The sequence below is a fragment of the Archocentrus centrarchus genome, chromosome 15 (assembly GCF_007364275.1).
Source record: "Archocentrus centrarchus isolate MPI-CPG fArcCen1 chromosome 15, fArcCen1, whole genome shotgun sequence".
Classification (NCBI taxonomy): Eukaryota; Metazoa; Chordata; class Actinopteri; order Cichliformes; family Cichlidae; genus Archocentrus; species Archocentrus centrarchus.
Genome location: NC_044360.1, coordinates 19,742,146 through 19,767,652, shown reverse-complemented (window position 1 = coordinate 19,767,652; position 25,507 = coordinate 19,742,146). Strand labels below are relative to the sequence as shown.

Here is a 25,507-nt window from a genome sequence, read left to right as displayed (position 1 = left end):
ATTCTTGTTTGTTGTTGTTGTTTATACTTGCATACATTATTTTCATTCAGCCTTGTTTCACTTTACCTGTACCCCCAACCTCACCCCTATGGGGGCTCTATGCCCCTCTAGGGAGCTTACCTGGAAACCAAAGGTGATTAGCTTTTGCCAGCAGGGTCCCTACACTGAGACACATCCAAACCAAAGAAATGAGTCAGCATGACTTAATTTATCACATGAATCACATTTTTTTTAGTTTTATTCTGATTACTAAAATATTCTTGTTTTTCTGTGTTTTTATTCCTATGTGCTTTGTTTTTATTGTATTAATCTACTTGTTTATACTATTCACAGCACGCTACTGATCACAACATGCTCAACTGTGCTAGATACAAGAAACAAGGCACAGCCAGCATCTTTGTCACCTTATTTGCAGTATCAGTTTACACTCTTGGCCTGTGATTGACAGCTGAGAAAAATGACTGAGCTCATTGCCAGAGCGCATGAATGGAACTACATTGCTCAAATATTATACTCTGAAATTCACATTAATATAATTTTTCTGTAATTGCTTATTGTGCCTCACCGGCTGAGTCTGAATTTACATTCACTGAGTGGTAACTGATGGACAACTCATGGGAGCTCTCTGTTGTTGGCACAGCACAGTTTCTGTGTCTGGCAGTTGCTTTTGCCCACTTTACTGGAACATTTCACTGCATGTAGAGACCCAAGACATGGTGGGCAGAGCATCTTTGTATCCAGGTGATGTTTTTCTCGCAAGAATTTGCTGCTGTTATTTTTAGCTTTTGGTCTCAGCTAATGCTGTACACTCTTGAGGGAAATGTAACACTCTTGGTAATGAAACTCTGTTTGTTCGCTCTTGTTCAATTAGACATTAAAGCACAACACCAGTGTTAATGACATACAGGTCACAGAATCTGTTCGCCTCATCAGTTGCTGAAGCAAGCCACATTAGAGCCACTATTTAAGGTGACATTCAGAGGTGGCATTGTATTTTTAGCAACTGATGAACTATGCCAGTCCTTGAAGTATCAAAGGTACAATTCCCCATAGTCCAAGACTGTGAATGATACAGTAGCTTGGAGTATTATTCATTCATCCATTTCCTACACTGGTTATTCTGTTAGAGGTGTTGGGGGACAGAAGACCTTTTCAGACTTTTTTTTAAAAAAAATGACCACACACAAGCTAGCGGAATTTGATGCTGGTATAGGTTGTAGCACACTTACATCATAAATATAACCACATACCCAAACCATAAAATGTTTTGTATTACACTCAACAGCCACTTCATTAGATACACCTGTTCAAATGTTTGTTGACAGAAATATCGAATTTAATATCTAACAGTCAGCAGCTTTGCATTTAGGCATGTAGATATGGTCAAAACAGCCCGCTGAAGTTCAAACTGAACATCAGAATGGGGAAAAAAAGGTGGTTTAAGTGACTTTGAATGTGGCACCGTTGGTGCCAAATGGGCTGGCCTGAGTATTTCAGAAACTGCTGATCTACTGGGATTTTCCCACACAAGCATCTGTAGGGTTTACAGAGAATGGTCCAAAAATGAGAAAATATCCAGTGAGCAGCAGTTCTCTGGGTGGAAATGCCTCATTGATGCCAGAGGTGAGAGGAGAATGACCAGACTGCTTCAAGCCGATAGGAAGGCTAGAGTAACTCAAATAACCACTCGTTACAACCAAGGTATGCAAAAGAGCTTCTCTGAAAACACATTAAACTTGGAAGCTGATGAGCTACAGTACAGCAGCAGAAGACCACACTGGGTGCCACTCCTGTCAGCTAAGACCAGGAACCTCTTGCCTGGTTTGATGAGTCTCAATTTCTGCTGTGAGATGGGTTTGGTAGAATTTTGCATAAACAGCACAGTGTAATGTGTGGGGGATATTCTCTTAGCACGCTTTGAGTGTCATTTAAATACCACAGCCTATTGTTGCTGGCCATATCCATCCCTTTATGACCACATCATACCCATCTACTGATGGCTGCTTCCTGCAGGAACTCATGACTATGAGTTCACTGTTCTCAAGTGGTCTCCACAGTCATCAGATCTCAATCCAGCTGCGTGATGCTATCATGTCATAATGGCCCAAAATCTCAGAGAAATGTGTAGCACCTTGTGAATCTATGCCATAAAGAATTAAGGCAGTTCTGAAGGCAAAAAGGGGTCCAACCCAGTAAAGCAAAATGTAACTAACATGGTGGCCAGTGAGTGTACAATATTAATTAGATTATTATTGGTATTAGAATTTTGTCAATCAAATTATTGCTTCACAGGTTACTATAAAAGGTAAAATTGCTGCCTCTCAGTTTTAACATTTAAAGGATATTCAAATTATGTTAATAAAAGGTGTCTCTTTTGAACCACGCTGGTGATCTTAATAATTTAATAAAAGCCGGTGTATGTGTTTTTCTCTACCATTTTCAAACATGACTATTCCTTTTTTGGGACTACTGTGGTATATGAGGAGAAAGGGGACGGGCTGATGGTTATGTCATTCTTCTTACTGAGTGGGAACCTCCCATCACAGATGTCAAGTTGAATTAGACCCATGACACCCTAGAGAGCTCAACAGTTATCATTTGCCACCCCCGTTACACCTGCTCCGAGCACGGGGCAAGATTGTACCCATCTACGCTGCCCTGTCTGAATATTTACGGACATACATGGTTAAAGTACCTGCCTCTGATAGCCATAATTCCCCTTTTGCTGTTGATATCAAAAGTATGTCAATATTGCACATTGTAGACCTAATCCAAAAAGCTCTTAAACATGTAAGATGATTACAGAGCTGCTATAGTGTTGTTTAACAGCTTACGTAACACGGATATTTTCCTCTATCTCCTATTTTTAATATGAGTTATCCATACTTTGCACACAAGCTGTTGTCTTGTCTTTTTCGCCAGTGCCATTAGTTGCTCTTTTCTGCAGTCTCTGAAACTGCCTCTGCAGCCAGCCATAATCCCTGATCATGAATCCCTAACTCCCTGAATAAACTGGTACTAGATGTGGCCGCAGATCCATGGTAACGAAATTCCACAGGGCAAACCCTGGCTTTCCAGCGTTGCTGCTAAATCTCATCTGTTATCTCAGTAAACCTAAGCCTCTTCCACTCATGTGCCTCATCTGCTGCATCTTCTTATGGTGAAGGGAGTTCTGCCATGTGAGAAAATAGCCCACAGGCTGCTGGACCAGAGCACTAAGAAAAGTCTTATTACATGGCTGAAATTATAAGGCACTGTAACTGTGACCTTTTTTGAATATATTATAATGTTTAAACACAATAATACATATTTCCTTACCAACAATATGTGTATGATGTCAAAGTAATTCAGTATTCACTCGCCTAAAACATATCTAAAGGGTATGACAAGTGTATCATCTTTCACAGCAAACATCAGATACTATTCCTTATTACTCAACAAAGGTTTTCTTGTAGAAAAAAAAAACAGAAACTGTGTGCCATGATACAATAACCCTTTTTATCAGCCACAAAGTACAGTATACAGATATACGATACTCCCAAAAGAGCAAGAAGAAGGAGGAGATGAAAAGCGCAATACTAGTGTTTGCCTGTTCAGGTTTAAATTAAAAATTCAGAAGGCAGCTGGGGGGTGGAGGACACTGAGCATCATCGGCTGTGCTTCAAAATGGGGCCAATCCTCCAGCTGACCCACAATTGGGTCAGTTTTGCCCTTGTTTCTTGAATATATAGAGGAGCAGGCCTGGTCCCATGACATAAATTAGACATAGACTTGTGGCACTGATTTCAGATTTTCTTTTTTTGCTGGTCCATTATTGCATGAGTCAGATTACATGTGTTAAATCTTTTCTTGCAGGTTTTCATGGAAAGAGATGTGAAGTTGACATAGATGCTTGTGCTCTGTCCAACAATACTTGTCCACCAAAGACTCAGTGTTTGGATCTCCCTGTTGGGTTTGAATACACCTGCAGTGTACCGTGTCTTCAACACCTTCAGGTGTGTAAAAAAAGAAAAGCTCTGTTATAGGTTATAAAATGTGGAATTTTTGTTGTGTTTTTTTAAAGTTAGATAAAGTTTTGGATCTAGCTCTGCAAAATATCACTGCAAACTAAATTATAATATTTAGAACATGTGTGAGAAGGTATCAAATATTCAGTATCTTTTTTTTTTTTTATGAAATATTGAATAATCTTTTATAACAGTTTTCTTTTATAAACAGGGATAAACATAAGCCCCACAAGAAGATTGACACAGAATGATAATCCATAATTGCAGAAATCATCTGACACTGAAGCGGCACAATATCAGTCAGTTCTAATGGGAAGAAAGTTGTATTAAATTCTTAACTTAATTTTACACTTTATGAAACACAAAAACAGCAAAATGCTAAAAATTAGTCAATATATTCTGGCCTATGACCTGAGAAATTATACTACATTCAGTCAATACACAGTACAATACAATGTAGTAAATATTTTTGGTCTTTTGGTTTAATGCAGCTTCCCATATACAAAACATAAGCAGTTGTGGGGATGGAAAACAAAGCTGGAATTGTCTTTGTTAGGATTTTGGGATTCTGTTTGGCATGGACAATGTGGGCACATTTGTAGAACTGAAAAGGCCTCAGCCACCTGATTTGAATGTGTATGTTTGTATGTGTATGTTATGCATGTGTTTTGTTTTGTTTTTAATGCTGCCAAACCTGAACAGAGAAACTACTTCAGATAACAGATGGAGATGATCACTCACTGTGTAGCAATGCTTGTGCTGGCCCTTGTACAGAAAAGCCATGATGTCTGCATTATAGACCTTTGCACAAGCAAGCTCTTCCTCTGCCCCTTTGTTCTCCCTGGTGGCATATATGCATCCACCTGCTAGCAGGTGTAGCTTTTTCCATACAAAAAGCTCTTGGGAAATTTAGCCCTCAGTGACCATTGATCTTGTCTTGTAAGACATGTTACATGGAAGAGATGCTACATGGAATCCCGAGTGACCCCCAGTATAAAGCATGAATCAGTATTCATGACTGTCATGTGGTTGTAATGAAGCTCATTTTCAGGAATCCAGTAGCAAGAAATGATTAGAGGTTTCACTGTAAAAAGATGATTACATTTTTTTTAATCTGATTCAGCTCAGGCCAATTTAAAATATCGTACAAAATGAAAGAGTTTCTTTTTTGCACATGAAACATCATGTCTGCTTTCATGAGATATGCATCTAACACATTTATATTCAATCAACAGCCTTGTGCCAACGGAGGACGCTGTGTGTTAAATAACACCAATGCCTACCGATGCATCTGTACCCGCGGCTGGTCTGGTCAGGACTGCCGCGTAAATGTCAACGAATGTATTGAACATTGGTGTCAAAATGGAGGCACTTGTGTGGATGAGATTGATGGTTACAGGTTAGTGTTCAAATCTTGATGGTCTTGGGGCTGTTCTGGCACCAGAATGTCAATGATTGTAAAAGGTGTGACATTTACTGTTCTTTCCCTTCAGGCTTGAAAGAATTCTTCTTACTCTATACAGTATTAAGAGATTCTCTTTGATCTGTTCCTAGCTGCCTTTGTCCTAGAGGATACACAGGCATCTACTGTGAAGAGGACATTGATTACTGTGTTGACCACTGCTGCTCCGAACATGGTGTTTGCTTAGACCAGCAGTATAACTTCACCTGCCGTTGCATGCTTGGATTCGAAGGACTGCTTTGCGAAGTGGAAACAAATGAGTGCCACAGCTTCCCCTGTTTAAATGGCGCCACCTGTGTGGACCTAATCGGTGATTATCGATGCAACTGTCCCCCAGGATTTGAGGGTATGGGACCATTCAATGTGAATGCAATGCTGTTTACAGTCATTAGTAGTAACAGCCACAGGAATATGAGGTTTTGGAGCAGGTTTTAATGTTCAGATTTTAAATTGGTAAACCTAAAATATCGAGCATTTAAAAAGGAAGTTCATCATTATTTGTAATGAGTAAAGCAATTGAGGAGTGCAGTGAAATTTTATGTACAGTAGTGTTAAAAATTTTTTTTTCAGGACTATGCAGTCCTGTGAAAAACTAAGTGCAACCTTACTGCTTCCATAGAAATTAAGAGGGTAAGCAGCAGCCAGATGCTATTTGATTAAGCGTGAGCACCTCTATAAAAACAGACGCTTTGGCAGTTTGCTGTATTGTACCATTCAGATGTGCATTAACACAATGCCGCAATCTTCTGTGCAATGCTCAGAGAAACTGCAAAAAAAATCAAGAGGCCTCAGTTAGCATGTTAAATGCTGGCGTTCATTGCTGTACAACTACTGTAGAAAAAGACTGAAGATGTATGGCTTGTTTGGAAGGCTTGCCAGGAGAAAGCCTCTTCTCTCCAAAAATAACATAGCAGCACATTTTAGTTCTGCAAAGTTGCATCTGTACAAACTAAAAGTCTTCTTGAACAATATCCTGATGCACAGTGAAAACCAAAAACAACATTTCAGCACAAACGCGCCATACCAACTGTTAGCAGGGTGGTGGTGGGGTGGGGTGGTGATGTTTTCAGCTTGTTTTGCAGTCATGGGCAGTCATGGGACCTGCTAGTCATTGAGTTGACCATAAACTCCTCTGTATACGAAAGTATTCTGGAGGCAAATGTGAGACCATCTGTCCAACAGCTAAAGCTTGACTAAAATTGGCTCGTGCAAACAGCAGGACAGCGATCGCAAGCAGACCAGCAAATCTGCAACTGAATGACTGAAAAAGAAAAGAATCAATCAATCAAATAATCACTCATGTAACTTTTTGTTAGCACACACCTGAATGACCCAGACCAGCAAACTGTCAAATCTTCTGCTTTAAGTCCTCTTATTTTTTTTATTTTTTTTTTCATTCATATGGCTTTATCTGTATATGGTCTACATCTTCCTGCTTCTGCTAAAGTACTCTCCCCTCAAATGTATTGGAACAGTGAGGCCAATCCTTTTATTTTTACTGTACAGTAAAATTACAGGGATTGGCCTCACTGCTCCAATACTTTTGGAGGGGAGCGTACTTTTTTTCCCAGATGGATCCTGTTCCATTACAACTCTTCATTATACCACCAATCACCACAGACTGAAAATCTGTCTTAGCTAAGTAACAGAAACAAAAAGGATTCAGAGTGAGATTTCACAGGAGCCTCACCAAAAAAAAAAAATCTAGAAATATCCTTACTGAGTGTCAAACACATGCCTGATGACCTACATCAGAATTCGCTACAAAGGAGAGATTTGTAGCTTCTTATTTCAAGTTGCTGAATTACACTTGTGCACTGGGGCTGCTGCCTCATATGCTGCAGTTAGAAACCCTTGCTGTTAAGGGGTCTCTGAAGAAATGTTATGTGCATGGCTTATTGGCTTTGCAACTGATGGTGCAGCTGCTGTGATAGGTCAATAGAGACGAGCAGCCACACTCCTGTGTGAAAACATCAACCTTAACCTGACCGTCAGTCACTGCATCAAGTTTGACATTTGTTTGGATCGCCTGCATCTAAAGAGGAAGAGACTGAAAATATTGCATCTGTGGTTATATGTTGATGTTACGAACTTATTTAGTTGAAGTTTGTCATTATTTTATAAATATTAAATTGACAGCAGTAATAAAAAAATAATAAGAGTATACATCACCTCTGTTTTTTCCACAAATCACAACCTATACACACACACAAGCTAGTCCATTTTGCTGAAATTTCATTGCAGCAACTCAAGCTTGTATGGTTGTATAAATGCCTGAAAATGTCAGGGCATGTTCCTAATGAGACAACAGTTGGTGTCCTGGGGGGTTCTCCTCCCAGATCTCGAACAGGGCATCAGTGAGATCCTGGACAGTCTGAGGTGGAACCTGGCAGTGCTGGATGGATCAAAATATCCCTGTTCCAGAGGTGTTCTATTGGATTTAGGTCAGGCGAGCGTGGGTCAGTCAATGATATCAATTCCTTCATCCTCCAGGAACTGTGTGTATGAGCCCGGACATTGTCGTGTTCCAGGAGGAACCCAGGACCCACTTCTCCAGTGTAGGGTCTGACAGTGGGTCCAGTGATTTCATCCCAGTGCCTAACGGCAGTCACGGTGCTGTTGCTTAGTCTGTAGCGGGCTCTGCATTCCCCAGACCATCACTGACCCACCACCAAACCAGTCATGCTGAACAATGTTACAGGCATTCTTCATGGCTTCTCCAGACCCTTTTACGTCTGCCACATGTGCTCAGGGTGAACCTGCTCTCATCTGTGAAAAACACAGGGTACCAGTAGTGGACCTACCAATTCTGGTATTCTATGGCAAACGGCAATTTGGCTCCACAGTCCCGGGCAGTGAGCACAGGGCCTATTAGAGGAAGTCGGGCCCTCAGGCCACCCTCATGAAGTCTGATTCTGATATTTATTTATTTAATTTTTTGGGGGATAAAGACATTCACACCAGTGGCCTGCTTGAGGTCATTTTGTAGGGCTTTGGCAGTGCTCATCTTGATATTGGTCCTGCTGATGGCTTAAGGACCTTCTATGGCCCCGTCTAGCTCTCCTAGAGTAACTGCCTGTCTCCTGGAATCACCTCCATGCTCTTGAAACTGTGCTTGAAGACACAGCAAACCTTCTGGCAATGGCACTTATTGATGTGCCATCCTGGAGGAGTTGGACTACCTGTGCAACCTCTGTAGGGTCCAGGTATGGCCCCATGCTACCAGTAGTGACAATGACCCTAGCCAAATGCAAAACTAGTGAAAAAAACTGAAAAGATGAGGAGGGAAAAAATGTCAGTGGCCTCCACTTGTTGCTGTTACTTCTGTTACTTACACACAACATTAACATGACCAATCTGAGTCAAAAGTGATGTGAATGAGTCAACAGTGGTGAAGCGTTATCGTAAGCAGGTAATTTGACTACTACTGGTGTCTGGTTTAGTATTAAACCAGGTATAACATTTGTAGTATACAATGTGTGAGGAGCTACAATCAGCATATTCCTTAATTATGTGAGTACCTTACAGTACATGATTAATGGAGTTCTTGCCAGTGTATGGGGTCATGATGGTGAAAATACAATTACCTTTGGTATAGACAGCAGTGCAGATAGATGAGCAGTGCCCGAGGATGTCGGGCTGTTAGTTCTCTGAGCTCTCTGGCTCATGATGAACTAAGAGGTCTGAAATATTGCCAGAGGCCAGACCTGGCGGAGCTTTAAATTTGTCAGTAAAAATCTTTAATCAATTCCCTTCCTAACTCTTGCCCTGAGGATACTAAAACCGGGGCTGCAGCATTCATGCATACACGCAAGCAGCAACATGCTGAACACATAATCATTCAATCACATTTTGAGCCTCTACAATCAGAAATAATCAGCTGCCTCATGAAATAAAATCACATCTTCAATAAACCAGGTGCCGGTTTATCGATGTGATTTGAGGACAATAAGCAAAAATTTGTACTGCATATGTTCTGAATGTTGTTCTTGTTAGAGGTATGAGTCACTTATTGGACTTCACTAAAATAATTATTAAACTGGCAACCTGACAGACACATCTGGGGTAGATGCATATTTGTTTATTTATTTTTTCCCTATATTTTTTCCCCTCTTTTATCCTGCAGGAAGGACCTGCTCTGAGAATGTAAACGATTGTTGGTCGCAGCCTTGTCTAAATGGAGGATCATGTATGGATCTGATAAATGACTACATTTGTCACTGTCCCACTGGTTAGTACCATCTGCATGTGTGTAACTAAGCATGTTTACAAAAATATGATGCTATTCATTTTCTGTATAGGGTACCATGGGAATAGGTGAAAAGTGTGTTTCTTGCAAAGATATCATAGATTAATTTATAAGGGTCTTTTGAAAGTTTGAATGCATGCTTTAAAAAAGGTTCTACTTGAGGCAACTAGCAATAAATTGGTATAGCTTAGGGTTAGGAAAAAACAACCTTTTTTACAATTTACTATTTACAATCAGGGTTAAAGCTGATTGCCAGTAAACCAATAAAAAAGATATTGCTTTTCCAATCTTGGTAAACACTGATTCACATTCCACATATGCTGCCATTCAGCTTCTGTAGTTGTCAGCTTGCTCTTTTGTCATGTTACAGAAATGTATCTGTATTGACTGGATTTATTTATAACATTTTTTTATATAACAAATGTTATAGAAAGGGTCCAATCAAGCCATAATAGAGGGAGGTGTTGCCTTCCTTTGTGAGCAGTGGTAACAAAATACTGATTCACTACTTGATTGCACATGTCAGAATCCCACCGGCAGGCCACTTGGCATCACAAGTCCAATGTCACACTGAATTACAAACAGTCACAATCCACAGGAGTTACAGACAAATATTTGAAAAATAAATTCCACAAAGCATAGGTGTTGATGGGACATGGAAATACACTCTGGGGTCGGGCTTTGCTACATTTTTTTTCTTAACATATACAAAGGCAGAAGAGCTGTACAGAACTGCCATTTGTTTTGTGTGATCTGTGTATGACTTAAACTGCTCATTCTATATGAAGTTTTAGTTTTTCAACCAAATATCCCACTGTGCAATAAATCAACACAGATATAGTAGAAGTTATTAAAAGTAAACTGTAACAGCACCTGTTACATTGGGTATTTTACGACTTTATGGATGTAAAAAATGCATCACTGAAAGTAATCTGATCCTATTATTTTCTGCCTTTTTCTCAAATTAGATTTTGACAAAAACAGAACACCGATGTGTGAGTAATGGTTCCATTATGGTTATAATTTCATTGACAGATTTATAGACAGGTGCTTTTGATCACTTTATCATTTCAGAAATTTAATTAGATAAATATTCACTCAAATATGCAGGCATTACTTGTATCGTGTGGCAGTATTTTATTTAAAATATTTATGAAACAGAAATAGATTAGAGAACTTGGAAGGATTGTTCAGTCAAGGTTGCTTGTTTTAGTGACAGAAAAAAAGTTTAATCTGCATCTGGATCTGTAAACAGACACACACACACACACACACACACACACACACACACACACACACACACACATACACACACACACACACACACACACACACTGATTGACAGCTGTGTTCATTTGTTGATAGCAGCTGTATTTCCTGGGGGATATCCAAGTTCTCTGAAGATAGTAGATTTAAATTCATAATGTTACTTGTTTAAAACAGTGACTTCCCACATTCTTTAAATATTATATTTCAGTTAAGAAGAAATACCAGGATAATATTGTAATATCACATTGACTTTTTAACCATTTTGTCCAAACAATTTATGCATCAAATTTCACAAAAATATGGCAAAATTTAAAAGGATTACTCAATCATAAAATCTGTAAAATTAGCTAATTTGTAAATATACACTGCTCAAAAAAATAAAGGGAACACTCAAGTAACACATCCTAGATCTGAATGAATGAAATATTCTCATTGAATATTGAATACTTTGTTCTGTACAAAGTTGAATGTGCTGACAACAAAATCACACAAAAATCATCAATGGAAATCAAATTTATTAACCGATGGAGGCCTGGATTTAGAGTCACACACAAAATTAAAGTGGAAAAACACACTACAGGCCGATCCAACTTTGATGTAATGTCCTTAAAACAAGTCAAAATGAGGCTCAGTATTGTGTGTTGCCTCCACATGCCTGTATGACCTCCCTACAACGCCTGGGCATGCTCCTGATGAGATGGCGGATGGTCTCCTGAGGGATCTCCTCCCAGACCTGGACTAAAGCATCCGCCAACTCCTGGACAGTCTGTGGTGCAAAGTGACGTTGGTGGATGGAGCGAGACATGATGTCCCAGATGTGCTCAATCGGATTCAGGTCTGGGGAATGGGCGGGCCAGTCCATAGTTTCAATGCCTTCATCTTGCAGGAACTGCTGACACACTCCAGCCACATGAGGTCTAGCATTGTCCTGCATTAGGAGGAACCCAGGGCCAACCGCACCAGCTTATGGTCTCACAAGGGGGTCTGAGGATCTCATCTCGGTACCTAATGGCAGTCATGCTACCTCTGGCAAGCACATGTAGGGCTGTGCGGCACTCCAAAGAAATGCCACCCCACACCATTACTGACCCACTGCCAAACCGGTCATGCTGAAGGATGTTGCAGGCAGCAGATCGCTCTCCATGGCATCTCCAGACTCTGTCACATCAGTCACATGTGCTCAGTGTGAACCTGCTTTCATCTGTGAAGAGCACAGGGCGCCAGTGGCGAATTCACCAATCCTGGTGTTCTCTGGCAAATGCCAAGCGTCCTGCACGGTGTTGGGCTGTGAGCACAACCCCCATCTGTGGACGTCGGGCCCTCATACCATCCTCATGGAGTCAGTTTCTAACCGTTTGTGCAGACACATGCTCATTTGTGGCCTGCTGGAGGTCATTTTGTAGGGCTCTGGCAGTGCTCCTCCTGTTCCTCCTTGCACATAGGCAGAGGTTTCGGTCCTGCTGCTGGGTTGTTGCCCTCCTACAGCCTCCTCCACGTCTCCTGGTGTACTGGCCTGTCTCCTGGTAGCACCTCCAGCCTCTGGACACTACGCTGACAGACACAGCAAACCGTCTTGCCACAGCTCCTACTGATGTGCCATCCTGGATGAGCTGCATTACCTGAGCCACTTGCGTGGGTTGTAGAGTCCGTCTCATGCTACCACGAGTGTGAAAGCACCACCAACATTCAAAAGTGACCAAAACATAAGCCAGAAAGCATAGGTACTGAGAAGTGGTCTGTGGTCCCCACCTGCAGAACCACTCCTTTATTGAGTGTGTCTTGCTAATTGCCAATAATTTCCACCTGTTGTCTATTCCATTTACACAACAGCATGCGAAATTGATTGTCAATCAGTGTTGCTTCCTAAGTGGACAGTTTGATTTCACAGAAGTTTGATTTACTTCGAGTTATATTGTGTTGTTTAAGTGTTACCTTTATTTTTTTGATCAGTGTACAAGACTTAAACTGATTTTCCTCAAAATCAAGAAATGTTGTTACTGTTTTGTGTTTTGTGATGGTAATTCATACGAATGCAGTTAGTTGCCTTTGATTACCTGACTTGAAATCTGTATGCACTCAGTGGCCACTTTATTAGGTTTGCTAATACCAGGCTGGACCCTCTTTTGCCTTCAGAGTTGCCTTAGTTCTTTGCGGCACAGATTCAACAAGAAAAGATTCCTCATAGATTTTGGGCCATATTGACATGATAGCATCACGCAGTTGCTGCAGATTTGTTGGCTGCACATCCATGATGTGAATCTCCTGTTTCACCACATCCCAAAAATGGTCTATTAGATTGAGATCTGGTGAGTGTGGATGGCATTTGAGTACAGTGAACTCATTGTCATGTTCAAGAAACCATTTTGAAAAGACTGTGACTATAAAGGAACGGGTGTGATCAGCTACACTACTCAGGCTGTTGAATTGAAAAGATTTCCTGTTCTTAGCTGGCAACAGTGGCACCCATTGTGGTCTTCTGCTGCTGTAGCCATTCTGCCAATGTGTTGTGTGTTCAGAGATGCTCTTCTGCACACCTTGGTTCTAATGAGTGGTTATTTGGGTTACTGTTGCCTGTCCTATTGATGCAGTCTGGCCATTCTTGTCTGACCTCTTGAATCAACAAGGCATTTTCACCAAGAGAACTGCTGCTGACCAGATGTTTTCTCTTTTTTGGAGCTTTATCCATAGACATGGTTGTGCAGGAAATCCCAGTACATCAGCAGTTTGTGAAATACTCCACCCATCTGGGACTGACAAACTTGCCAGTCACTTAAATCACATTTTTTCTGATATTCAGTATGAGCTTCAGCAGGTCTTCTTGACCATGTCTACATGCCTATTGCTGCCACGTAATTGACTGGGTGATTAGATATTTCTTTTAATGAGCAGTTGAACAGGTATACCTAATAAAGTGGCAAGCCAGCACAATTTGTAGTGTATCATGTTACCTAACATGCAGATCATTAATGAAGGCCAAAAACAAAACTGGTATGATTGAGGTGATAAACTACCCTATGTAAATTCACGTTTAATAGAATATAGGATATCTTGTGGGTGTGAATTTTGAAATCAGGGGAAAAAAACACATTCTCTCTCTCTCTCTTTTTTTTATCTGCAGACTGAGCCACTAGTAGGTGTCAGATAGTGGAGTCCCACTTGGAGATGGTGACACTGTAAATGTGACATTCCTTCATGCAACATTAACCTCAGAGTGAACTGCATGCACAATTGGTTATTAAACACTTCTGAAACACTCTGTTGGAGGCAATAGCTGTCCATTAACTAGCCAAGGCAATACATAATTTGATGGGAAAAGGGTAGTTGGAAGGTCATCAAATATCTAGACAGATGTGTTGGTGGAAAGTAAGCTGGTCTGGATTCAGGTTACATTGTAAAGAAAGTGAAGTCCACTTAGAGCTAAATGTATCACACCATCCAACAGAACTGATGGCAGCGTCACACGGGTAATTGTGATGGAGATACGAGAAGAGTGCACTCTTCCTTGGTGCACGAGGTAATACGTTTATCTGTTAGCGACACCGTATTACTCGATATTACTCCCTGTTATGTGCTGGGCCCATATTGAAAGGTGATCCATTTGAAGATTCTTCCCAGTCATCTTTATCTATTTTTGGAAATGCATAATGTGTAACATCACACAATCTATGATTTATTTGCAACAGTAGACATTGACACAGGTAACTATCAGTGACATGCAGATGTGCATGTTTAAGGGTAGATAATGTGATATAGATCAGTCCGGTATGGTAGGTCCCTGTCAATGATTCACTCAATTAGCATACTGCATAGCAGGTAGATTGCAAGGAGAAAAATCAATACCTTCATTAATCTGCTAAATAAAAGCTGCCTTTATCTAATAAAACATCCAGCCATAAAGGTGTGTTGCATTCTGTGTGTTTATGTATTCATTCCTTGTGGCTTGATTCCCAAGGTTTTTGCTGATTTTATTTTTGCTTTGTTAACTTAATTTCAGGGTTCAAGGGGAAGGATTGCTCTGTGGATATTGACCTTTGCACATTTGGAATGTGCAGCGAGCATACATTAATATGCACTGAGACCGAGGATGGCCAGGATTTCTCTTGCACGTGTGAAAGAGGTGAGCAAGACTTTTAACAGGTTGAAAGTAAGCACATTGAAACAGTGAGAATCATTGTGTTTTTGCCTGCTTACTGGCTCACACAATGTGATTTGCACAGATTAATGTCACGATTCCTTCAAAAAGAACCCATAATTTTGTTTGCGTGTCAGTCAGATCTTTTGGATTCCCTTCCAATGCGGATGACAGTATTATCACAGCATGTTGCTGCCAGAAGTGACAGGGATAAGACAAGAGTAAGTGGAAGGGGCTTGATCTCTAAGATACTCTGAAGCTTGCCAGGGTTATACAGGCTTCAGAGACTTGCGAGTCAGTAGTGTCAGTGTGAGTATAGTACTGTGTGAGTACACATGGCACACATTGCAGGTTTTTTCCTGGATGCAGTTAGGGTACTTGGAATAATAAACATTTGCTAGCCATACTGGTCATAATTCAGCTGGCACTAGTCCGCAGCAGCTCTACAATCTCTGCAAATGAATGCTTGTTACATAAAAGTTCATGTAACCTAATCAATAACCGTAACTTCATTACCCCTGTTGCATTTATGCTTGGCAGATGTCACAGTGAAGGATTGTGAGTGATTCCTTATGTAAATGCAAGCAACCTGTGGCTAGCTGCTCTCCCCAGAACACTTCTCAAGGGCAAGCTGTGAGATGCTGTTTTGTTTCGATATTTCAGGTCTACAGTCTTGGCATCCTCCATGCTATCTAATGCTTTACAGCCTAAGGTGTTATAAAATATGCTACTCATACCCGCTTCACTGTACTGACTATCTCATGCTGCCAAATTTTTTGAACTAGTATTTAATACATACTCTAAAGCACATCCATCCATGGTCTGAGAATGAACTCAGATTGGCAGATTTTGCATGTAAAATCTTGTGTAATTTGTATATAGATAAAATTTGATTGGGAAATGTTTCACTTTGTATTAGCATTTTATTAAGGGAACAATTTCCTGTGGAAGACTTTCTGCTATAAAATTACTTGACTCAGGTTTGTAAAAAGAGACAATTGGTTTTACCTCCGCCAAGGAGATGTTTTTGGTACGGTCTGTAAAATGATAGCTTGAAAAGTTTTGAATGAATTCTGCTAAAATTATGCAGGGGTGTGAAGTGGAGTCATGTTAACAATTCATTAAATTTTGGCTTACATTCACCAAGGTCTTCAAGGTCAACGTAATGATTTATTGATCAAAAATTAACAAAAAAAAAAAAAAGAAAACATTAGAAACTATGATTCTTACAAGTGTGCTGTAACATATTCAGATTTAAAATATCATGTCACATTTAACCTCTGACCTCTTCTTTAAGGTCAGCAGATTAATCTGAAGGCCAAGTGATAATAATGGTATATCGAGCTATTTATTAAAACTTACTGTTTGTTTGTGTTGGCATACAGGCTTATAAGGAATGATATATGAGGATTCTAAATATCACATTACTTTGGACCTCTGACCTCTTCTTCAAGGTCAAATAAGGTCAAACATACATAAAATGTCTTCTATCTTTAAAACTCTGCTTAAAATTTTATTGCCTTTTTTGTATTGGCAACATTTAGGGAATAGTGCTTGTATATGGGGATTATAAATATCACATTACAGTTTGCATCCAAATATCATGTCACATTTGACCTCTGACCTCACTTTTACACGTCACATCTGCCTTTCTTTCACGTTGACTGCAGAATGTGTTCTATCTTTAAAGAAAGTATTAAGAGAAAGAAAATGAATCCACATAGATAAAAAGTAATTGTACTCAAAATGATGTCAAGTATATTAAAATGGGTTTCAAAAGGGCAAATGACAAAAGCCTGCACTTTGCACTTGTTTTTACTGCACTACAAACTTCTTAAAGTACATTTAAAAAGAACAAAGAAAAGAAAATGGATATATACCAAATACAATAGTATTCTCTTTCAAGTAAATACTGCCGAGAGAATGAGTTTGTGCTCTCGGTGTGCTTCTCATTTTCTTCGGTTTTTGTTTGTTAAAACCCCGCTAGTGCAGGAAAACTTCTTTTTCTGCAGGAAAGACAGATTGTGTGACTATTCCTATTCTATTAATCTTTACCAAATTCCTAATTGTGAAGGGCATCTTCAGGCGCTGATGCTTGGCTAACTGTGTGTGCACATTGAAACAACTACTTTATGATAGATACGTGTGACATTAACCCCCACACAAGTTGTGTGGCACCAGAAATAATGTGCTTAAAACACTGGCGTGTTTCCTCTCTCTAATGGCCTGTGTGAGTGTGCTTACATGTGTGCGCTGATGCATGTTATTTGTTTTATGTGGTGCTCTTTGTGCATTGATTGACTTTGATCTTAAAAATCACTGGATTTGGCTTGTTTAATATAATAAATCAGAAGGGCAACGACTGCCTCTTATTAAACATGATTAAATGATCCAGTGAGCTGAGTCTGCATGTGCCCAGCAAGCTCTTTGAATCAATACGAGCTTTGAAAACCAGCTTTTGTTTGTGAAAACAAAGTCATGCTGATCCTAATTGACTGAGAAATGAAACCAGGCGAAAAGAATTCCAATAACACTTTTTTTTTTTTTTTCTTTCTACATATGCTGCAGGGTTTGGAGGGTCATTTTGCGAAGTCAATCTTAATGAGTGTGAGTCAAACCCATGTCAGAATGGCGGTATTTGCGTGGATGGCATTGGCATGTATCAGTGCTTGTGCTCAGAGGGTAAGTTGCAATTATATGTCCCAATAGTCAAGCTAATATAGCTAATTCAGACTTTGTTGGTTTTTAAGTGGGCAGTCAACCAGTTGCAGCCCTGAAGTTATAACCGTGGTTTAAATGAAAAAACTATCCAGAAACACTTTATCGCTTTTTTCTTTTTTCCATTTGGAAGTCTTTTCTTGTATTTCTAAGGATAAATGGGCAAGACATTGACTTATTTCCACTGCAGCTGCAAGTCGAATCATGAAGGCTTTTTAGTTTTTGCTATAAGGAAAACTCTTATAAAGGTATCCTGAAGACAAAAAAAAAAAAAAAAAATCTTCGGTCATGCAGATTTGTATATTTAGATTGATGCTTACTGTAAGGAATTATACTTTTATACTACTATTATATTACTTATACACACTTGAATGTGGTAAAGAATCATAAGGGAAAAAATGATTTTATCATTTCTTCTGCATTTTTTTTGAAGTAGCCAAGCCAGAATTTTACTTTAAAATTGATAAGCACATCGGTTTTAATCTTAGGAATCAAAAAAGGAATTTCTTGTCACTAAGACCTCTGTAACAGTTTATTATATTTTGAATCATTTCAGTAATTACAACAGATATTTCTACCTTTCAACAGTTTCTCCAAAATTGTCATCTTATGAGCTCATTAATGCATGAATTGAACCATCCCCCAGATTCCTCTCCCCTGCTCAAAAAAAACACCAAACAAAAAATTTAGTATGTCAGAAGAATGTTCAGTACATTCAGTAAGGTCATTGCTTTCAAGTGAACAGAGAGATTCTTGCGTGTTGCCTTCAGTACAGACTCTTAGATATGTTTAATCTGTCCTGAACAAAAATGAGATAAATAGTATTAGACACACGGGCCTCCGTGGAATGTACAAGGACTCAATTCCAGCACAACTGCGTAAGATTATTGTTGCCCATCTTATTTGATATGAGAGTTAATAGAATTTTGTCCAAACTGAGATGAAGCAAAGCGCAGAATTCAATCAGTATACTTGCTGCTTTGAATTAAAATCTATGTAAAGTACTCTCGCCAAGAGGTGCTTTACTCATATAGTACAAGGCTGATTGCTAGCTTTGCTCGGGATGATTTTCAGTTACACATTTTCTTATATCTCCTGGTTTGCAGTTCAAGATTAGCACGTATTTGCTTGGATTTCTCGGATCACATAAAATCATTCTATCAGAAATTGTCACTTGTGCCATTAGTGTAAAAGAAATAAATCGCACCTATTTTTCCTGTAATTTCTTGGTCCAGTTGACATCTTACCTGTGAGACATACCTCTGATTAATCCGTGATTGTGGGTGAAGGCTGTTATGCATTTTTAATGAAGTCAGGATAATTGTCAAATTTTATGACTTGGAGAGAGGTGGAAATTGGTTCCATGGTCAGTTTGAGAAATGATGAGAATTTGACCTGCACCGATGGTGCTGATAGCCAAGCATTAGTCATGGGCCTCCTGTAGCTGCAATGTGTGACAGTGCTAATGATAGTCATTTTGTAGCGTGACCACACGGTGGAATATATTTATGAGGGACTAAAATGTCAGAAACTGGCAGCATTCACTTTTACATGATGACTTTAACCTTTTATTTTTAAAATATCAAATGTATTGAGATAACTCAGTATTAAAATAATAATAATCAGGTAAGCACACAGTATGAAAAAAAACCACAACTTATTTCCTCAAGTACAGACTGTGGCGCAGTGTATTATCCAACCTTGTTAACTTGTGATGGCCTTGCAGTGAAAAAGTCATGCAAAATTTGATGAAAGCAATAAATTGCTTTGGGGTGTAATTTAATAGTAATTAGCATCTTTTCAAGTCTGGTGTTTACTGACATTAACACACCAAATCTCTGATGTGAGATTTTTTTCCCTTTTCTTTTCATACAGGACTTAAGGGGCTGAACTGTGAAATCAGCTATGATGAATGTGTCCATGGACACTGCACCAATAACTCCACATGTATTGACCTGGTTGCAGACTATGAGTGCCTCTGTCCTTCGGGCTTTGCTGGTAAGTTATCTGTGTTATCTTTTTCATAAGAGGCCTTGATGAATATAGCCTAGATCAATGAATGTTAAGCAGTGATAACCATTAAAATGTCCCGCTTTGCTAATTTACTAATAAGAGTGCAGCTAATTAAGATTGAAAAAGTCTTGATTTCTCCTGTGTAGAGTGAATATAGGATAAATGTATCTACATCTGGCACCTGGGTTACAGAAATCCAAAAGTGGCACTTTATCCTGTAAGCACCAAAATATTTACAGTATACTTGGATTTGTCAAAGTGCAACCATTTAAATTACTTTAGGTAATTTCCTTAACTAACTGTTCATTTTGTTTTATTTATTAGAATATTAATAGAACTTTCATTCTAACTCATATATGTTTCAAACTGTGTGCTTTTGGAAGTCAGAAGAAATTTGATAGACACTAAAAGTACAAAGATATGGCAATTATACAGCAGTATCTCCCCTACTGACTTCATTACTAAACACACATATCTCACGTTAATGGGTTTTTCCTCATTTCTATGTCACCATGTTGAGAGATGTCTTTATGTTTCCAGTGCTGTTGTTTTCCCTTAGTGTGGCATTATCTTGATGAATTAACAATCTTGTTAACACTGTTTACCTTTCAGATAAAAACTGTTCTCTGTCTGACTCTACATGTACATCAGACTTCTGCAAAAATGGAGGGACCTGCTCCTACAACTTGTCTGGGGAAATGCAGTGTATTTGCCCACTAGGTATTAAATACAGTAGAGTTTTTACACAGTAGAGTGGCATAGATGTATTTAATAGCTGTTTTGATATATGGATCAAACATAGCACTTGTTCTTTAGTCACTGCTCCTGTCATTAATCTAGAAATGCTGAACAGTGGGTTTGATTTTTAAAAAAGTATTAAGCTATTTAATCAATATAACCACAATGTGTGTCACATTTGCTTAATTATACGTGTGATCCCTTTAGTAACTTCAGTCATTAATGCATATTAAAATGTATTAGTGTTGCTGTCTGTTGTGGAGCAACACAGCTTTTACCTCTAAGTGAATGCCATTAGAAGCACATGTGCACAAAGCCTCACACCACTGTGTTTACTGTTGGTTTTAGGCTATTTCTGAAGTCTCTCCTTGGTTTTAGTGATTTATACAGTGACTGGGTGAATTATGTAAATCAACAAGGACTAGAAACGCTGGCAAACGAGATATTTACATGAAATCGCAATCCACGATTTTTGGCAGATGTGGAAACGTTTACTGTACACGGCACATGGCATCAATCACGTCTTTGATCCCACCTTTTTACAGGATACCTTGGCAAAGATTGCTCCTCATCTGTAAGCCAATGTGTGTCAAATCCTTGTGACCCCGAGGGGACTATTCTGTGTGAAAAGCTGGAAAATACTTATAGATGTGTGTGTCAACATGGGTACACTGGGCGGCACTGCAAAACACCTATAAACCACTGTGTTGATGGCCTGTGTCAACATGGTTCACCGTGTGTCGATCTATCAGGAGGGTTCAAGTGTGATTGTTTACCAGGTGGGTTCATCACTCAGCAGGGGCTTGTTTCAGATGGCAGCATTTCCTTGAATGAATCATGTATATAGCAGACACACTCCCAGTTTGAGCCTTTCACTCGTTCAGCTTTCTTCTCTGTGGGAGTCTAATCTCTTTGGCCTTAAGCAACAACACGTAACAGTCTTATGAAATGTGTAAGTCAGGGCTCAGTTCATCAGGTTGTGAGCTGACTTCAAAGCAGTGATGACGTTTAGGATTCCTCTTTGCCCACGTAACCTCCACAAGTCTTCCTTTAGCAGTGTAGTTCTTTGGTAAAATATGAGTAAGCTGGTTCATTATTAATACATTAAACATTTAAATCACAAATTGCAGTCATTACTTAATTTCTATTTAATAAAAAAATGTGACCTGTACTATTGACTTTTTTTTTTATTATTCACAATTACCTGTAAGTACCGCAATCACCTATGTAACCACAGTTGATTGTGGTGCTTAACAATAGTGGCACTGATTACACAGCTAATTGGTGTACTTAGTAAAATGTTAAATGTTAATAACATAGGACTATCTTTGTAAACTGTTTAGAAATACAAAAAAATGATTTCATTAGAAATTAACTGCCATGCACCTATAACGGCCAAAATGAGTAATTTCCTTCTCTAAGAAGTTCTTTTTTAGCTTGAAGTGATCAGTGTGTAAGGAACTGAGTGTTCATCACCAGTAAAAACTGTGCTGTTTATATTTAAAAGGAAAACCAGCAGATCAGTTGAAAAGAACAGAAGAAAATTTGTTATAAAAAGCCTCGAACCAAACATGTCCATGACAAACATCTTTAATTTTTAATGCGTGTTGATTTTATGGTTAAAAAGTGTGCTTTGGGTGCCAGATTAGCTCAGAGAGTGAGCAGGCGACCGTGTGCCTTAGGACTGAAAGGGAGCAGCCAGGGTTCGAGTCCGACCCGCAGCCCTTTGCTTGCGTGGCTTTCTGTCTGCTCTTCACTGTTGTGCTATCCAGTAAAGGCAGGGGGGGGCTAAAACCTGCACTGTTGTCAACATTTGCTGCCTTGCACTCTTCTTCTTCTAAACCATTGTGGGTACTGTTTTTTTTTTTTTTTTTTTTATGCTATCAACTTGTGTTGCTTATGTGTGCATGTGCAACCTTGCACAATGAAATCTGTGCACAAATACATTGTTTTATTTTATGGCTTCTGTATGTTTCCATACAAGCCATTTAAATTGTTGTTTTTCATGAATAAAAACACTAAATGTATATTTTGTCATTTTCTCCAATTATAAATGACAAACCGTATAACTGTTAGAGATATTACAAAAAGGGTATGCTATAAAACATCCTAAAGGGATTCCTTTAAAGAAATGCCATGCAAAACATTTGAACATTTTGCCCTCTTTCCACAGGATTAAAAGGCCAGTTTTGTGAGATAAACATTGATGACTGTGAAAAAGAGCCGTGTGGAGTCCTGAGTATTTGTAAAGACACTCTGAATGGCTACAATTGCTTCTGTGCACCTGGATTTATTGGTAAGTGAAAGCTGTCTTGAAGTTATTCTTTGTGAGTTAAAGTGGGCATTTTATGCACAGAAGCAATTTGTCAGCATGCTGCGCTTCTTTTATATTTTCTTAGGAAATAACTGTGAGATTGAAGTGAATGAATGTCTCAGCCAGCCTTGTCGAAATGGAGGCTCCTGCATAGATGAGCTCAACTCATTCACCTGTCAGTGTCCTCCTGGGATCACAGGTACTTTATATGCGTCTTACCATGACTGCTCAAGCGTCTGTGTGTGACTTATGTAAATAATACTGACTAGGTTTTACTTGAAATAACTGGAAAATGTCGATTTTTAAAATGTTATCCAAATCAGGACTAGTTGTTCTTTACCTGATGACTACACATTTGGGTTTTAACAAAATGTCCAAATATTATGTAATTTGGTGTTAGTGCAACACTCAAAATTTATTTAGAAGTTCCTTTTTTTTCCCCATCAGAATAAAATATCAACACAGTGCCAGAATGATAAGTGCAACAATAAATACTTCTTTTCTTGAGTTTTCACCTAATCAATCAAAAATCATGTCACACTGAACTTTTCAAACATCAACCCCACATGACTATAGATTAACAGCTTCTTTAAAATGTATCTTTTAAAATATACATTAAACAGTAGTTTGATTTGTGATCTGATTTCTAGAAAAATCAAAGAGTTAAGAGATTTTTATTTTTTTCCCACAGCTGAACTGTGAAAATCATTTTAAAGTGCACCTTAACAGACTTGAGGCTGGATATGGTGCTTCTGAAGTTTCACTCACTGTATTTAAAGTGTTAAAACCACAGCTCTTGTAGTATGGTTCCTGAAACTACACGTAACACAGAAAGTGCAAATTGCAGTACTAAACATGTAGATAATTCTCTGGCTGTAAATGTAATTTTAGAATTTTTTTGGAAACAAATATCTTTTGATTTGGTGCTTCAGGGTGTGCCTGAAGTTGAGTAAAATAAACAAGGGTAGTTTTGCTTTTAGTCAGCTGCACTCGTACTAATTATAGGTAATAAAAATGTCGTGTTCATTTTCAGAGGGTGTTTATCCATCTGCGAGCTTCAATACTGCCATCAAAATTTTCACCAATTAATTTATGCATCTGTGCAAAGTAGAACTGTTTGTTTGATGGTGTCATTAGCATAATAAGGGGTTCATAAACTCATAAGATATATCCACGTTTATCTACATAGAATCTAAAAGCTATCCTGTCTTTGATCTTAACATTTCATGGAACTTGAAAAGCGTTATTGTCTGCAATTGTTTTTTTTTTTCTTCACCAAAATAGAATATCATATAATAACATATCTCCAAGCCAACCTGTTTTAATAACACAAAGCATTAATTACTGGACTAATTAAAACTTTGGATGTCCCCACAGTGTTAAAGAAGGATCAGTGAGATTGTTATTGTTGGGAGAACTGACCATCAGTATGGGCTGCAAGAGTAACCCAATGTGCTAACACTTAACCTCATGCAATTCTTTAGAACACATGCACAAGGGAGGCGATGAGGTTAAAAAACAAGCTCTATTGTTTGCAGTGTTACAAGTGCAGCACAAACAGTACACTGTAATTACATGGAATGTTGGTGTAATTCAAAGACCCGTTATCACTTTGGCATTTCACACTATGTAACAGCCTCCTCTAAAGCTTACAGAGACAAAATGTGTGAAACAGTGATAGTGAAGAAAAAAAATCATCTTGCTGCTTGGTTAGTTTGCTGCTAATCTGCTCTGTATTTTTCAGCAAAAAAAAAAAAAAAACAAGGACCGAACACCAAGAGAATAGTGTATGAAGTTTATATGTAAAAGCACACACACATCAGTCACTTTATTAGGTACACCTGTTCAACTGCTTGCTAATGCAAATATATAGACATGATAAGATAACACATTTTATGAATCTGCCATCTGGCCGGGCTCTTTCTGTGTGCAGTTTGCATGTTCTCCCCGTGTCCGTGTGGGTTCTTTTCAGGTATTCCATCTTCCTTCCACAGTCCAAGGACGTGCACTTAGTGGGGTTAGATTAATTGGTGACTCTAAATTGCCCATAGGTGTGAATGGTTGTTGGTCTCTCTGTGTTGGCCCTGCGACAGGCTGGCAACCTGTCCGGGGTGTACCCTGCCTCTCGCCCTATGGCACCTGGGAAAGGCTCCAGACCTCTGTGACCCTGAACTGGATAAGCGGAAGAGAATGGATGGTGTAAATGTATATAGATGTAACTGCAGAAGCCAGTGAAACACATACTTCAGACATGCTGAAGTCATAAAATCAAATTTGCAATATGGCACTTTGTGATCCTTGCTGTTTTTTTGTTATTTTAGGCATCTACTGTGAAGTCAACATAGACGAGTGCATATCCTCTCCCTGCCTGCACAATGCCACTTGTGTTGACCTAGTTCAAGGCTATGGATGTCTCTGCGTGTCTGGCTTTACAGGCAAGTGAATGCACTTAAAGTGAATGTTTCTGTGATGTGCTGATGACATCCTACACATACATGAAGATATGGACTTACTCATTATTCTTTTTGTGTATCATTTTCCGGTACAGACAGGGGAAAAAAAAAAAACAACCTCCAACACTGAGCATGTGTGTATGTGTTATATA

At 39.0% G+C, this 25,507-nt stretch overlaps 1 protein-coding gene across 1 annotated transcript in view; it reads left to right on the top strand.

Annotated features, from left to right (window-relative positions):
- Positions 1-25,507, top strand: part of eys (eyes shut homolog) — a 163,820-nt gene that overhangs the window by 20,405 nt on the left and 117,908 nt on the right. Inside the window, exons 8-19 of the mRNA XM_030747697.1 lie at positions 3,856-3,995; positions 5,243-5,406; positions 5,562-5,815; positions 9,596-9,700; positions 14,982-15,104; positions 17,688-17,801; positions 19,713-19,835; positions 20,463-20,570; positions 21,134-21,367; positions 22,762-22,884; positions 22,988-23,101; positions 25,224-25,341. Of these exons, the coding sequence (XP_030603557.1) occupies positions 3,856-3,995; positions 5,243-5,406; positions 5,562-5,815; positions 9,596-9,700; positions 14,982-15,104; positions 17,688-17,801; positions 19,713-19,835; positions 20,463-20,570; positions 21,134-21,367; positions 22,762-22,884; positions 22,988-23,101; positions 25,224-25,341 (1,720 nt within the window). The remainder of the gene's footprint in view (positions 1-3,855; positions 3,996-5,242; positions 5,407-5,561; positions 5,816-9,595; positions 9,701-14,981; positions 15,105-17,687; positions 17,802-19,712; positions 19,836-20,462; positions 20,571-21,133; positions 21,368-22,761; positions 22,885-22,987; positions 23,102-25,223; positions 25,342-25,507) is intronic.